The sequence below is a fragment of the Mus pahari genome, chromosome 1 (genome assembly GCF_900095145.1).
Source record: "Mus pahari chromosome 1, PAHARI_EIJ_v1.1, whole genome shotgun sequence".
Lineage (NCBI taxonomy): Eukaryota > Metazoa > Chordata > Mammalia > Rodentia > Muridae > Mus > Mus pahari.
In genome coordinates, this window is record NC_034590.1 from 68,497,806 (window position 1) to 68,514,994 (window position 17,189).

General features: G+C 37.5%; 1 protein-coding gene across 1 annotated transcript in view; it reads left to right on the forward strand.

The window, feature by feature from the left end:
- The window catches only part of Rsf1 (remodeling and spacing factor 1), a 108,803-nt gene extending 91,967 nt beyond the window's left edge, over positions 1–16,836 (forward strand). Inside the window, exons 9-16 of the mRNA XM_021202042.2 lie at positions 517–596; positions 3,978–4,032; positions 5,666–5,775; positions 6,973–7,040; positions 8,777–8,984; positions 10,279–10,505; positions 11,425–11,613; positions 15,642–16,836. Coding sequence (XP_021057701.1) covers positions 517–596; positions 3,978–4,032; positions 5,666–5,775; positions 6,973–7,040; positions 8,777–8,984; positions 10,279–10,505; positions 11,425–11,613; positions 15,642–16,210 — 1,506 coding nt within the window. The 3' untranslated portion in view covers positions 16,211–16,836. The remainder of the gene's footprint in view (positions 1–516; positions 597–3,977; positions 4,033–5,665; positions 5,776–6,972; positions 7,041–8,776; positions 8,985–10,278; positions 10,506–11,424; positions 11,614–15,641) is intronic.
- The last annotated feature ends 353 nt before the right edge of the window (positions 16,837–17,189 follow it).

The window sequence follows — 17,189 nt, forward strand, 5'->3', positions numbered from 1 at the left end:
ATAGCCCTGGCTGTCCTGGAACTCACTCTGTAGACCAGGCTGGCCTCGAACTCAGAAATCCACCTGCCTCTGCCTCCCAAATGCTGGGATTAAAGGCGTGCGCCACCACTGCCCAGCTTTGTATGTATTTTTTATATTAACATGTTTTATTTTATATATATGTCATATACATATTAAAATATATGATAGCCTTTTGTTTTTAGTATAGCCTTGTTTTGAATAGTAATGAACAGAATACAGTTTTGACCTGTGAAAGCAGGGTAGGCACAGAGTATGTCCTTTTTTCGTTTGTTTTTTGTAATGGTTTGTTTGGCTGACATACTTTTTTATAGACGTACCCTGCTTATCTTCTGTTAAGTGGATCCTGGAGCACCTTTTAAAACAAAGTGTGTTTCAATATTCATTCACCATGTAGTCATTTTCAGCTTATGGCTTCATAGCCTTAAGCTTAATATTAAGCATGTGATGTATGGTTGTATTCTGGTATGAAAAATAACACATATATTGCTTTGTCAGAAACTACTTTGTGAAAAATTAGAAGAACAGTTGCAAGATTTGGATGTTGCCTTAAAGAAGAAAGAGCGTGCAGAGCGAAGGTAAATTGATATATGTGTCAGTGCTCTCCTTGGGAATTTGGCAGTAACATTTTCTTGCAGTTTTAGATGAACACATCCTTCTAAATCAAGGACTGGCAAGCTGCAGCAGGTAACTCTGACTTCTCGTGCACTGCTTACCTAGAAACACTACAAAATCATTTCATAACGTTGGAAATCTACATGATATTCACGTTTTGTATCCGATAAAGTAAACAAACTTTACTAGAACAGTTTTTTGTGTGCTTAGCTGAACTGTGTCATAATGCCGTTAAAATACACTGTTTTCATTATGCCACTGCAATGTAGACTAAAACAGTTAAAGTAGTTCGTAGAGCACGTAGGGTTGCCCTTGAGCCTAAGATTTACTAGGGATTCAGAATACAATGTTTATGTTCATTTGTACACTCTTTGATCATTCCACTTCTAAACATTCCTTCAAATGTACTGCATGCTCAACAGAATAGAACAGATTAATAAATAAGTCTGTTTCCATTGAACTCACACTCTGCTAGAGAATGCAGATATAGAGAATAGAGACCCATTGGGGGGGTGCATTTGCGTGAGGGAGAGAGAGAGGGAGGGGGGAGGGAGAGAGAGAGAGAGAGAGAAATTGGGTTTATGTAGGTAGACATAGAAGACACAGTTCCAGTTGATGTTCAGAGATCCCATGAGCAAGGGGAGAGTGGAAAACAGTAGAAAAATGGGATGGGACAGAACTCGAGGAAAGCAGAGGAAGTCTGAATTGCAAACAGCTTTGTATACCTGTCTAGGGAATTCCAGGTGTTCTCTGTAGGTAGTGGTAGAGTCATAAAAGGAGATGCTCTTCTTTTTCAAGAAATGTGCCCTGTAAGTCAGAGGAATGAATGAGAATTGGAATGTTGCAATGAGAAGTCTGGAAGTAGGGCAACCCTTGTAATGGTAGAGTAGAGTTGGCTTCATGTAGTCTCTGAAATATTCATCTGGCTCTCATCCATCTTCAAAGAACAAAAGTACCCATTCCCTAATCCCACTGTTTTCTCCTTTGTATCCAGCATTTAAGCAACATTTTTCGAGTGCTTGTTTTATATGAGGCAGTGTGTTCAACTTGAGAAAGCACATACTTTTTCTACCTTAAATGGCTGTGCAGTCTGTAGAAAAGAGGATTCTGACAATGAGTAGTGACTACCTAGCAAGTGTCTACAGATCTGCAGTGTGGCTTTGTGGAATTTGCTGGTTTTGAAACCTGTTTTGTGGTTTGTTAATGTTAATGACACCTAGTGGTGTCAGAGATGGTTTAGGAATTCAGAAATCTGTTCTTCCAAACTACAGTTACTAGTGTTTGCTTAGTAGAGAGTTGAATTTAATTAGGGATTGGATTTTCCAGGTTAGAACAGTATGAAAGAGAAAAAGAGACAAGGAGTTTGAAAGTGTATGCAAAGGAGTATTTACCGGGCTGGACTGTGGAGTATCAGCCAGGTAACAGGGCTAGTGAAGTTTAGTACTCAATAGGGACCCACATAAGCGGAAGTTCTACTAGAGTACAAAAATTGTAGAAATTAGTCTATAAAGTAGAGTAACTTGGAAATTGAGTCAGTGGAGTCAGACAATACGATGTGTAAAACTGCAATTTTTGAAAGAGTGGAGTTGTTAGTAATGATAAGGTCTGCGGTGTCACTCATCTAGGTGGTGAGATGGGATGGACAGCATCCTGCCAAAGAGGACTAACAAGAGACTTGGATGAGCAACCATGTCTACCTTCCAGATTCTGTACAACAGCGAATCCATTTAAAGCCATAATTCCTCTGTTCAGATGAAATTATACCTTTTCATGTTTCTAGTAGAGTTGGAAGTGGTCTATAGTAAGCAAAAACCATAACTTACGTTATCTATGGATTTCAAAGCTTGGTATAAATCTGTCCATGATGAACATGAGCAAATATCTCTTCAATTGAATTAAGAAGAGAAATAGTAGGCAAATGAAAGCAATTTCAAGGTTTAAAGGAGAAAATTAGTTTTCAGTGAATGTGATTACTGTAAGAAGAGATGAATATCCCATATACTTAATATCAGAGACTGTTCAAACCATGAAATACAGTCTTTTTTTTTTTAAGATTGATTTATTTATTATATGTAAGTACACTGTAGCTGTCTTCAGACAATCCAGAAGAGGGCGTCAGATCTTGTTACGGATGGTTATGAGCCACCATGTGGTTGCTGGGATTTGAACTCCAGACCTTTGGAAGAGCAGTTGGGTGCTCTTACCCACTGAGCCATCTCACTAGCCCTGTCTTGGTCATTATTAATTATATCTTTTTCTTTTCTTTTAAAAAAAGAATTATTTATTTTATGTTTATGAATACACTCTTATCTGTCTTCAGACACACCAGAAAGGGCATTATATCCCATTACAGGTGGTTGTGAGCCACTATGTGTTTGCTGGGGATTGAACTCAGGACCTCTGAAAGAGCAGTTAGTGTTTCTAACCTCTGCGCCATCTCTCCACTCCTACTATCTGAAATCTTACAAAGTTTTAATCAAAGTTATTTTATCATTTTCATAAATGTAATAGCTTCACTGCCTAATTATAAGATTCTTGTTCTCAGAGCCAGGAGTTCATAGCACATTAGAAGTTTCATTTCAAAGGCTCTAGACAAGTAAATGCATTAATTTCCTTTCAGAAGGAACATTACAATAAACCAGAAAGAACAGTTTCTCTAGTTCAGTTTAATGTACTTTGGTATTCAGAGCAAACACCTATTGTATGGAGTTTGGTATTCAGAGCAAACACCTATTGTATAGAGCTGTTTGTTATTGTTTTTTTAATTAAAACACACAGTTTTGTGGTTTATGTTTTTCTTGCAAACAGAACCATGGAGATGTCATTAAGCAGCTGCATTCTTGTTTTCTGGCTCTATGGGTATCTTAATTTGCATTGTTGAAGCATAGCCATGTGTTTCCATTGCAGTTTTTCATCTCCAGACCAAGAAATAAGTGGCTTTATTGTCATTCTCTGGAGCCTTGAGATGATTTTTGTTATATATTATTAGTGATTATTTTATAGTGATGTTTATTATCATAGTCTTGTAATTTATACTACATTCATAACATTACCCAAGACATCTAATATGCAAAGATCTAGTTAGATTTTTATTCAATCACATTGTCAATTCACAGTTTGAAATTTCTTTGTTTATTTCAGTTCAAAAGTACAGCTTTCATATATGTAAGAAAGTTTGTGCTTTTCATCTATTCTAATTCTCTATTAATAGGGTTTAACTTTAATATTGGTAACAGCCTCCTAAGTACCATGAAATTATAATTTTATTACTATCAGGAATGATATTTACATATGAATTTTATTTTTAGCTAATCTTATTTTATACTTTTGATCTTGATTTTAAGGAAAGAACGCTTGGTGTATGTTGGCATCAGTATTGAAAACATCATTCCTCCACAAGTAAGTTTCTAGTTGGTAGGTTTTTGTTTTTGTTTTGTTTAATTTAAAATCATATGTGTATGCATGTTTTCCCTGTATGTCTATGTACCTCCTGTATAGCTATTGCCTACAGAGGTCAGAAGAGGGTGCTGGGTTCCCTGAAGCTGGAGTTGCATATGGTTGTGAGCCACTCGGTGCTGAGCGTGGAACCTGAGTACCCTGCAGAGCAGCCATCCTTAACCACTGAGCTATTTCCAGTCTAAGTTTATATAGCATTTGTGGAAGAGATGTTGTGTGCTTTCTCAAGTTTAATGGAATTATGTGTCTTGTTTTAATATTTAACATTCCTATTTTATTAAGGCTAGACATTTTAAGCATTTGGAGAAAGAACTATTGAAATTATTACATATAAATAGATAACCCAAAAATGTGATTATTGTATTTAAACTCAATTTATAGCTCATTGCTTTGGGGTAATATTCTATTGTTTCTATTGTAAATAGGGCAATTTGTGGTTAGCTTTATAATGTGTTATTTGCATAAAATAACTAAAGAATAGCTTGGGAATAAATTACTTTTAAACTAGCCCTTACTGAAAATTTAATTTCTATTATAAGTTAATTTCTTTGAAGAACTACCATTATTTAACATTTGTTAGTCTATAATTAAGGGTACCTCATCAGTGAATGTTCAGTAATTTCCAACTTGATTTTGTTGTGAGTTTTGTTACTGTAGCTGATTTTTGGCGGGGTATATAGCCCTGGCGGGCCTGAAATTCAGGGACCCACGCCTTTACCTCTTGAGTGCTGGTTTTGAAGGTTAGGCTTAGAGCTGTGAGCCATCACAGCCAGCAGGTTCCAAACAAAGTTTTACTGTTTTATTCTTTTCACATTTTTTTTTAAAGATTTTTTTATTTAAGTATATGTGTACACTGTCATGTCTTCAGATACATGAGAAGAGAGCATCAGATCCCATCACAGATGGTTGTGAGCCACCATGTGGTTGCTAGGAATTGAACTCAGGACCTCAGGAAGAGCAGCCAGTGCTTTTAACCATTGAGCCATCCCTCTAGCCCATCTTTTCACAATTACATCACAGCTTTAAGTAGCTTACTAAGTTGTTGTTGTTCTTCTTCAGTTTAAATCAAATCATCTCACAAATTGAGCATATATAATGTATTCAGAGTTTTCTGTGTATCATGTAATTATTGGTTAACTGATTGAAACTGTAGAAAAACTTCACTCTCGATATTTTAATACACTTATAAACTCACAGAAGTAAAAGAAAATCAATAGAAATATTTCATTTATTGATCTCTCTCTTTTTTTTTTTTTTTGTTTTGTTTTGTTTTGTTTTGTTTTTCGAGACAGGGTTTTTCTGTGTAGCTCTGGCTGTCCACTCACTTTGTAGACCAGGCTGGCCTCGAACTCAGTAATCCATCTGCCTCTGCCTCCCAAGTGCTGGGATTAAAGGCATGCACCACCACGCCCGGCTCAATTTTTTAATTTGTGTAAGTAGTTTTGCTGTGTATGTTCATCGTGATAGATAATCTCAGAAATTCAAACCTTTCATGTATGCTGCCTAGGTAGAATGTGAAAGCTGCTCATTCCAGGAACTGTTTCCTGGTCATACCTGTACACTTTTATCTTTAAAGGAGCCTGAGTTTTCTGAAGATCAAGAAGAAAAGAAAAAAGATGCAAAAAAATCCAAAGCAAATGTACTTGAAAGGAGATCAACAAGAACAAGAAAATGTATTAGCTACAGGTATGAAGGAAGAGAAAGCTGTTATAGTAAAAGAGTCTGGTTTTTTTTCCAGTTAGACAAGATACAAGTGAATGGTTTTCCCAACTTAGTGATTTTTAAGTATTACATTTATGTCACTTGGTATCCTTGGGTATTGAGCTCCAACACTAAAAGGCCACACTGTAGCTCAGAAGTAGTAGAGCCCTTCCTTAGCTTGAGTAAGGTCATATGTTCAATCCACACACCAGGCACACACTTGCATGCACTTGTATGCACAAGATTCCAAGCAGAGATTATTTGTATAATCAGTGTGGCTGAGTTCATCTTAGATCACCTGAGCCCCAAACTAAGATGAGTCTTCCATATAAAGCAATCATAGAGATCTTTTTTTTCTTGTTTCTTGTCTTTAAATCCAAAAAAATGGTTTTTTGAGCAAAAGCACATTTATCTAGTTGTAAAATTTGATCATTTGTATATGAATTTAACAATACACTTATTTTCAATAGTAATTGTATAATAATCTAAAGAATCTAAAACTTTACTGATTCTTTGAAATTTTTACTTGTTTATTGTCTAGAGTGGGTGTGGGTGTATGGGTGTGGTAATGTACCTACTTCACATATACTGATATTGTATGAATCCTTCTGCTTTCCTGTGTAGAAATATTATCAACTGGATAGCTTTCAAAAAGCATATGTTGATTTCTCACAGTTCTAGAGGCTTTATAAAGTCATGATGAAAGTACCAACAGATTTGGGAGTCAGATTTCAGAGCCTGTTTCTGGCTTATCAGTGGCACCTGCATGCTTTGTGCTTACAGGATAGAAGTTCTTGTGATCTAGTGTGTGGTGTAGGTCTACTTCAATAGATAGATAGATAGATAGATAGATAGAAGTTCTTGTGATCTAGTGTGTGGTGTAGGTCTACTTCAATAGATAGATAGATAGATAGATAGATAGATAGATAGATAGATAGATAGACAGACAGCTGTACTCCTGTTTTATTGTCACGTGGCAGAAGATGCCAAGAGATTTTTGTTTTCTCTTATTTAGTCCTGTTTAATGAGGACATTAATCACATTCTTGCTTGAACCATACCTTAAGGTTGTCACATGTGAGTTGGAATGGGACAAAACTAGACTAATGCAGCCACTTTTTGTATGTATTCTATAGAAATCAAACATATACAGCTTAGGGTCTGATCACTGTGCTTCTTTTAGATTTGATGAATTTGATGAAGCGATTGATGAAGCTATAGAAGATGATATTAAAGAGGCTGATGGAGGAGGTATGTGTTTATCTGTTATTCTTTTCACATAATTCTACCAGCATATTATTGTTCTCTCCAAGGCTAACACTGAGCAAAATGTCTCATATTTAACATAATCTGTTGCCATAGTGTTAGTGTATTAAGTCAGAACTTTGTAATTATTAATTTTTATATGATATAATATAGAAATTAATTTCCTTTATTGATCAAATACTCAGTAAACTTTCCTATTGTCTTTATAACTACAAAGCCTCAAATATATGGATAATTCAAATTTTAATGACTGGTATAACTTAAAAATCAATTTACTCACTTAATTACCTTCTCTCTCTCTCTCTCTTCCTTCCTTCCTTCTTTCCTTTTCTTCCTTTCCATTTCATTTCGCTTTATTTGAGACAGGGTCTCTCTCTTGTGGTTCTAGTTGTCCTGAACTTGCTGTGTTGACAAGACTGTCCTTTAACTCACAGAGGTCCTCCTGCTTCTACCTCCTGAGTGCTGGGATTAAAGGCATGCACTACTGTGGCTAACCTTTAATTGCCTTTCAAAACAGCATTATAGAAACATCTGAAGGTTGTTTAAGGCATTATATAGCCAGTTACTAATGCTCTGATGTAAGAACCTTCTGCTTTCTACTTGTTACTGTGAAATATTAAGAGTGGATGAGTAAGCCTTTTGTTTTGTTTTGTTTTGTTTTAAAGCAACTAACATTATAGCCTTTCAGAATTGTGTCTTTTATTTACATCTTTATCAACTTTTTTTCTGTCCTTATTCAAGAATATTTTTGAGCAACTGCTAACAGGAATGAAGTTTCGTTTTCAGGGTGAGGAGAGTGGTCTCAGATTGGCTAGTGTTGACAGTTGGACAACTTTATGGCTAAATCAGAAAACTCCAAGTTACTTTCTTTAAAAGATGGGTCTGGAGAGATGATTCAGCAGTTCGGAGCAACTGCTTCTCTTTCATAGGACTAGAGTTTGGTTCAGCACATGCATGCCTGATACCCGGTGTCAGAAGGTCCAATATCTAACTTAACAGGTGTGCCTTAACCCACTGAGTGACCCAGCTATTCAATTCTCCTGGCTTTTAAGATGTTAAAAATTCACATGTTGTGTATGTATGCTTTTTAAGTGAATGTCACATGAGTCTGAGTATGAGCAGAGTCCAGATAAGGGAATGAGATCTCTAAGAAGCACAGTTAATTGCAGTTGTAAGTTATTTTCAGTTGAAGCAGAAAGTTCTACAACAGAGCATTTGTTGCTCTTACAAATGACCTGTGTTCAGCTCCCAGTATCTACTTCATAGCTCCTAACCATACTAACTGCAGCTCCATGGAGCTGAACCGGGTATCAGGCATGCATGTGCTGTACATACATAAACACTCATACAAATAGAGTACTGAGCAGGTATGGTAATACAAATCTCTAATTCAGAAAGCTGAGGCACAAGGAGTTTAGAGCCAACCTGGGCTGCACAGAGAGATTTCTAAACAGTCTTCCACCAAATAAAAGGCAGTGAGAAAAAGAGGAGGTGGGGTGGGGATCACTTGGTGGTATAGCAAGTCAAATGTAAACTAGGAGTCTCTGCCCTCTGAACTTGTACATAGTAAGAGAGGCACATTAACCCTTTCTTTAGAGCATTATCAGCTGATGCTGTAAGGAGCCTGCATTGTTCTAAGATAAATTAAGCAAAGAAATGGCTGCTGCTCTGAAAAGTTATGGGGAAGGTTCAATAAACATGTAGTTACCTCTTCCTTTCAGGAGTTGGCCGAGGAAAAGATATCTCCACCATCACAGGTCACCGTGGGAAAGACATTTCTACTATTTTAGATGAAGAAAGAAAGGAAAATAAACGGCCCCAGAGGGCAGCTGCTGCTCGCAGGAAGAAACGCCGGCGACTTAATGATCTTGATAGTGATAGCAACCTAGATGAAGAAGAGAGTGAGGATGAATTCAAGATCAGTGACGGGTATGTGTGTAGGGGTCAGCGTACAAAGTGCTGTGTCCTCGGAGAGCCTTGGTTGTACTATGCTGTGGCTTTTCTTCATCTATATGGATTTGCAGGATATTTAAAGCAAATTTGAGATCACTGATTTTGATTCATTTTTAGATTAAAATTAAAGCTATGTTTATACTAGTTTATTATTTAAATTTGATTAACTGCAATTGAAGCTTTATTTATTGAAAGCTTTCTCTATACAACCTTCTACCAAGCTCTTCAGTAGTTTTTAATCAAGTATGGTAAATTATAAAGTATCACCTCCCTCTGGCGCTCTCTAGAGGTTGGCTAAGGGTAACTAATCCAATATTAGCATTACTTCCATTTATACAGACCAAGTATAAACAGTATTGTGGAGTTGTTCCTTTTGGTTTGTTAATGGGAGTACAGAAGATAGTTGATCAGGGAAACCACATGATAAAGAAGTTAGAGTTGACATGTGTAGAATGGGTATTTTGGGCAGTCTTGTAAATTTAGAATTAGAGGCAATATGAGATAAGAAAACAACCAAAACAAAGAAGCCACATGTTCAAATGTCAAGGCATATTTAGGAAACTCCCAGAAAAGTAAGAATATGGGGATAAGAAAGAACAAAATCACTGAGTGGGGTTTTTCTTTTTCTCTTTTGTCATGCATATAATTTTGAACTTTGTCCTGAAAATGGATTTAACAAAAATCCCCAAAGGGTTGAGGCATGAGATGAAAGGGAAAACTCGGCCACTGGCTGGGTGACAGACTCTCGGTACCAGGCTAACTAGCTGAGCAGGGAGACGTGTTTGCTCCCTAAGCCTGGCAACCTTTTCTTTAGAAGCCATGTAAAGGTGGAAGGACAGAACCAACTCTGCAAGTTGCCCTCGGAATATGCAGGCACAAGGCCTCTATTTCTACTCATAATAAGAAGTCAAAGTTTTGTATTAAAGATATCTGGCTGGCTGACAGAAGAAGAGTAGTAAGTTAAGAAATAATGAGCCTTTTCAGATGTGTTGGATTTAAGATGTACCCAAAGAGGTCAGTGCAATTCGTGTGTGAATTACAGCATTTATTTTCACAGCTTCTTCAATGAGAGGGATAGATGGTAGAACATACATTTTATCGGCAAAGTTGACATAATTTTCCAAATATATCTTCAAATTTACTTAACGTTTTACTGGATTCTTTACAATGTGTTTGGAACTTTGAAAAACTGGTTATCACTTCTGAATGTACCAAAACAAAACAAACACTTAAGTGTACCATCGTGATGTATCTGGCTTTTCCTGGACAGATCTCAGGATGAGTTTGTTGTGTCTGATGAAAATCCAGATGAAAGTGAAGAAGAGCCACCATCCAATGAGGACAGCGACACTGACTTCTGCAGCCGAAGACTGAGGCGGCATCCTTCTCGGCCAATGAGACAGAGCAGGCGTTTGCGGAGAAAGACCCCGAAGAAGAAGTACTCTGATGACGATGAAGAGGAGGAAGAAGAATCCGAGGAGAACAGCAGGGACTCTGGTAAAAATCCTTCAGTCTGTATCAGAGCAACTCAGCTACTTCCTATGACTTCTTGGGTCACAAGGTGTTGGAATTATTCAGCTGTGACATGTCCTGATGAGACTTTGAAATCCTTTTCTTATGACTTACTGGTAGCTTTTCTCATACAGAGCTATGTGAGAAAATTTACACAAATTAATATGCCAAACTCTTCATGCCATATTCCTTCATGCCAAACTCTTTTAGAATGATAAATTGTGATAAATCCTTCTGGTGCCACATATTTCTGAGCATATTTTGAGAAGTTGGAAAATGAATAACCAGATAACCTAACACATAGCAGGATTTCTTAGCTTTTCTACTCATAACATTTATTCCCGAGAAGATTTTACAGGACTTCCAGTACATACACAAACATTTACTGATAATGAATCATAAAAATATTTTTAATGTTTTTTTCTGTGCATTGTTGTTGTATCTGTGCAAGGGTATCAGATCCCCTGCAACTTGAGTTGCAGACACTTGTGAGCTGACATGACATGGGGTGCTGGGAACTTGACCCAGGTCCTCTGAAAGAACAGCCAGTGCTCTTAATTCCATCCCCAAATACATTTATTTTTAAAGCAGTTCTTTAGGTCTGGACATCATGGCCCATACCTATAATCCCAGCAAAATTAGGAGGGAGGGAGGGCAGCAGGCAGAGAGACAGAGATCTGCCTGTCTCTGCCTCCCAAATGCTGGAATTAAAAGTGTACCACCATCACCTGGCTCTGAATTTTATTTTAAAAGAAAAAAAAGATTTATATACCTTACTGAACTAAATTTTTACAACTAAATTCTAGTAACCTCCTATTTTTATAGTGTTAGCTAAGTATACGTCTACCAATGAATTTAAATTTTGTAATTTTTTTATTTCCCTCCTTTTTTTTTTTTTTTACAGAAAGTGACTTTAGCGATGATTTTAGTGATGATTTTATAGAAACTCGGCGAAGGCGATCAAGAAGGAACCAAAAAAGACAAATTAACTATAAAGAAGATTCAGAAAGTGATGGTTCCCAGAAAAGTCTGCGACGTGGTAAAGAAATCAGGCGAGTTCACAAGCGCAGACTTTCCAGCTCGGAGAGTGAAGGTAAATGGTGTCCTGTGTGCGGGAGCAGGGCATGGCAGAAATAGACACTGCACAGAAAGAGTGGCTCAAGCTTTACTTTATTTAAAATACATACAATCATTAGTGTCAGTAAGATGACTCTTAGATTTTTTTCTATTTATTATAATTGAAGTAAATGACTCAATAGAATGCTAATTTTTAAAGGTTTCATTGTATTAAGTTCTTAATACAATGTGATTTATTCTGCTCCTTTTGTTTTGTTCCAGTTTGAAATCACTTCCTAAGTTCTGAGTAGATAAGCAGTTTCAAGCCAAGTTATCTATTGTCCTTCAGTATTTTCAGTATGAATTTCAGCTGAGATCTGTTTTATGTAATGGCTTGAGTTGTTTTATACCAGAAGTGTAGAAAAAGTTTTAAACATTCATAGCCAGGCAGTGGTAATGTATGCCTTTAATCCCAGCATTTGTGAGGCAGAGATAGGTGGATCTCTGAGTTCAAGGCCAACCTAGTCTATAGAGTGAGTTCCAAAACAGCCAAGGCTACACACACAAACACACACACACACACACACACACACACACACAGAAAAAGCTGTCTCAAATACCTCCCTCCCCAAATTCATTTGTAGGGGCTGGAGAGGTTGCTCAGTGGTTAAGAGAATTTCTTGTTCTTTCAGAGGATCAAGGTTTAGTTCCTAACACCCACAGTAGGTAGGCAGCTCACAACCACACATAACTCCAAGTTCATGGACTCTGATGCCTTCTGATGTTTGTAAACACTGGCATACACAGACATGCATACATATACATAAAAATAAGGTAAATCTTTTAAAAATTCTAATAGGAATGTATGATACCCATTTCATTGTTAATTCAAACCTCTAAGTTCATTTTGAAAGATGCTATTTTTTTTTCAGATTTATTTTTTATTATTATTCATAAGTACACTGTAGCTGTCTTCAGACACACCAGAAGAGGGCATCAGATCTAATTACGTGTGGTTGTGTGCCACCATGTGGTTGCTGGGATTTGAACTCAGGACCTTCAGAAGAGCAGTCTGTGCTCTTAACCACTGAGCCATCTCTCCAGCCCGATGCTGACTCTTTTTTTTTTAAAGCATAATCTGTCATTGTTTATGATCTACTTTGAATATTGCTTTTATAAATTAAACATCAAATAAATGATTGAAAGTATGAGACCAGAAAAAAAAAATGTGAATGTAGGAGACTAAAGGTAAATTTCCCTTGAGTATCTTCAAATGTCATAAAGAAAAACCATGAATCCAGCTATTAAATGTCAGTATTGATTGGACAAGCCCTTGATGTAAGCACTAGGAATGGGACAGAACAGCCCTCGTGTAGGTAGATGGAATGGTAATAAAAGAAATGTTAGAATATAAGCTATTAGAAGGAGAAAAGAGGATTAGAAAAATACCCTTCCAATTTCTGATTTCTTCATTGAGAAAGGCAGCATTTAGGGAGCAAAGTTAGGAATTTCTGGTGAGATATTTGCCTAGCATGCCTGAGACTCTTAGATTGGGGATTCGGTTCTAAATACATACAAACATATATTTGCAACACATGTTCCCCCACCCATGCTCATACATACTCTTTCATACACACAGGCGTGACATTTAAGATCTGAAAGAAACATAGGGGAGCCAGGCGTGTTGGTGTACGCCTTTAATCCCAGCACTTGGGAGGCAGAGGCAGGCGGATTTCTGAGTTCGAGGCCAGCCTGGTCTACAGAGTGAATTCCAGGACAGCCAGGGCTACACAGAGAAACCCTGTCTCGAAAAACCAGAGGAAAAAAGAAAAGAAACATAGGGTACGCATTCTCATTCGCTGAAGGAAGAGTGGCACCAACTGAAGGAATGTCTACCTCAGAGCCTGAGCTGACTGTGCCCAGCATAATCAGGGAACAGAAGGAAGGTTGGGGTTGTTAAAACTGAAGGTGTCATGAAGATGTCAGCTAGCTACAGTGTACCTGCTGACATAACAGTGTTGCAGATCAGGTTTTATTGGAAGATGGTCATGTCTGTTTGTTTACATATGACTTCGTTCTTAAAAAATGAGTAGTTCTGATAGAACATGAGGTCTCTCCTGATCTAAATAAATAAATAGTAATCTCAGATAATCTCAAAGCTGTCTAGCTTGTTTTCTACAATAATTAGAATATTCTGTGTTAGTGCTGATTAATTCAGTGATAGTATCCTCATGTGACTGTGAAACACTTAAAGTTTAGCTGGCTTGAGCATGGAACTAAATGCTGTTTAATTTTAATTAATTTAAATTTACCACATGACTAGTGTCTATTAAAGAGACTTGCTTTGTGTGATATGGGAAGTGCAGTGGAGTGGTATGATCTCAATGTGGGTTCTAGTTTGCTAGAGTACCTATAATACCAATAAGTTGAAGAGGGAGAACAAGTCAGTAGTTTGGAGACCAGTAGTCCCAGGATGAGATGATGGGGTGAAGCTAGGTCTGTACTTGTAAGAATAAAAATCAACTTAACATATAACCACAAAGAAGAAACAAAGGATCCATTATGGGATTTTCTGTTCTGTCTGCTTCCATTCCATTTCATTAATAAAAACGTGCTGGTTGAAAACCTTCCAAAAAAAAAAAATCAAGTTGTGGATAGTTTGTACTTTAAGATATAGTTTTAGATTTGTGTGTGTGTGAGTGCGTGTGTGCACTACTTGGATGCCTAGTGTCTGAGTGCCAAAAGAGGGTGACAGTTCCTCTGGAACTAGAATTACATGTGGTCATCATTCCTCTGAAATGGGTGCTGGGAACTGAACTCTGGTCTTCATCAAGAGCAGCATGTGCTCTTAACTGCTAAGCCATTTCTCCAGCTTTCCAAGGATCAGTTTTGTTAGAGCAAAAGCATTTACTGATTTGATGAATGAGAAATCAAGGAGAACTAAGCAGCTTTAAGAACAAAACTGCCGGGCTGGAGAGATGCCTCAGTGGTTAAGAGCGCTGATGCTCTTCCGGAGGGAGTTCAAATCCCAGCAACCACTTGGTGGCTCACAACCATTTGTAATGAGATCTGATGCCCTCTTCTGGTGTGTCTGAAGACAGCTACAATGTACTTACATATAATAAATCTATTTTTTTTTTTTTTTTTTGGTTTTTCGAGACAGGGTTTCTCTGTATAGCCCTGGCTGTCCTGGAACTCACTCTGTAGACCAGGCTGGCCTCGAACTCAGAAATCCACCTGCCTCTGCCTCCCGAGTGCTGGGATTAAAGGCATGCGCCACCATGCCCGGCTAATAAATCAATTTTTTAAAAAAAGAACAAAACTGCCATACGACATTTAAGAGCTTTTTTATTCACACTAGATTTAAGATGCCTCTTTAACTATCTAAACATACATGTTAAAGACTAATCTGGAATTTAGTTTGCCTAAACCAGCAGCCTTGTAAGTTTGTAAATGTATGTGTAGCCCAAAGACTCAGTGAAATGATTCACAGAGTCAGCACAGATAACAGTAAGACATTCCCAGTTTACAGTTTACCAGAGGAGGTTACTATTCTCAAAGGTTATATGGAGTACAGAGTGATGCCCAGACATTTGCTTTTGGTTTTTGGCGTTTTGAAAAGGATTTCATATAACCCAGGCTAGCCTTGAACTTTTGATCTTCCCATACTTCCCAAGTATAGGGATTATAGGTGTATTCCACCTTCCTTCACTTTTAATATTTCCTTATTAATACATTTATATGACTCCCCAATTTTAGGACTAAGGAAAGGAGTTTCCCAGTTTGTGGCCAACTTATCTTCCCTTAGTTTAAGAGCCATCAGATGCCCCTCTTCTCTCACTCCCAAGAAACCTAGTGTTCCTTAAATCAGAAGTAAAATATACAATAGACCTCACTAAACATTGTTATAGATGATGGTAGGAGTTAGATGTCTATCATATCAGTCTATTTATTACAGAGCAATATTTTCATAAGAGCAGAGGATGGGATAGATAGGGAAAGAAAGAAGTACTTGAATGTGTTTATGTCAACTATGCCAACAGCTTAAATGTTTGTTTATTCTAGAGAGCTATATGTCCAAGAACTCTGAAGATGATGAGCTAACAAAAGAATCGAAACGATCTGTTCGAAAACGGGGCCGAAGCACAGATGAATATTCAGAAGCAGATGAAGATGATGAAGAGGAAGGCAAACCATCCCGCAAGCGGCTACACCGGATTGAGACGGATGAGGAAAGCTGTGACAATGCTCATGGGGATGCAGACCAGCCTGCCCGTGACAGCCAGCCCAGTGCCCTGCCCTTAGAGCAGGAGAGCGGCAAGAAGCCCTACCGAATAGAGAGTGATGAGGAAGAGGACTTCGAAAACGTGGGCAAAGTAGGAAGCCCATTGGACTACAGCCTAGTAGACTTGCCTTCCACCAATGGACAGAGCCCTGGCAAGGCCATTGAGAACTTGATGGGCAAAGCAACTGAAAAGTCCCAGACCTCCAAGGACAATGGCACAGCCAGTGCAAGTCTAGCCCCCAATGGGACAAGTGGTGGACAGGAGGTGGGGGCACCAGAAGAAGATGAAGATGAGCTTTTGCGAGTAACTGACCTTGTTGATTATGTCTGTAACAGTGAACAGTTATAAGACTTCTTTCCATTTTTGTGCTAATTTATTCCACGGTAGCTCTCACACCAGCGGGCCAGTTAGTAAAGCTGTTTAATTTTTCCTAGAAAACTCCACTACAGAACGACTTTTTAGAAGAAAAATTTCAACAAATCTTGAAGTCTTTCTGGGAAGTGACCAGTTTTGAACTTTGAAGATTAATAATTGCTGTAAATTCCTTTTGATTTTCTTTTTCCAAGTTCATGGTCCTTGGTAATTTCATTCATGGGAAAAAATCTTATTATAATAACAACAAAGATTTGTATATTTTTGACTTTATATTTCCTGAGCTCTCCTGACTTTGTGAAAAGGGTGGATATGAATGCATTCCAAATCTGTGAGGGCCCAAAACAGAATTTAGGGTGGGAGAAAGCACTTGTGCTTTAGCTTTTCATATTAAATATATATTATATTTAAACATTCATGGCATAGATGATGATTAACGAACTGTTTAAAAGTTCATGTCTGTACTGTTGCAGTTTGAGTATTGTAGATAACATCACACAAGCATCACTTAGTAATAGCTTTTGTGACATCAGTTGGTTTACTATTGGAGTTACCACACTTTAAATAAAAAAAGAGACCCTGGAAGCACCATCATAAAAACATTTTAACCTAAGTTTCTTGTTATAAAAAAAAAAAAATCATCTGGAAAGTATTTGTATAGTAAAATGTATAATGAAGCTTTGACAACCAGATTGTGCTAAAAGAATCTTTTCAATAGCTTTTAAGCTTTTGTAATAAATTAGATGGCCTCTACATGCTGGGCCAGGTGAGCAGTTAGTGAAATGAGTGGTCTTTCCTAAAATCTAGGTACACTATAAACTTGACAGCAGTGTTAACTCTTCGGGCCACATCGTGTTCACCATCTGGGATGCCATTTTGAATATAATACATCTAATATAACATGGAGATGCTAAGCTGAGTATTTTAGCACATTTGAAGACTAAGAAGGGATTTT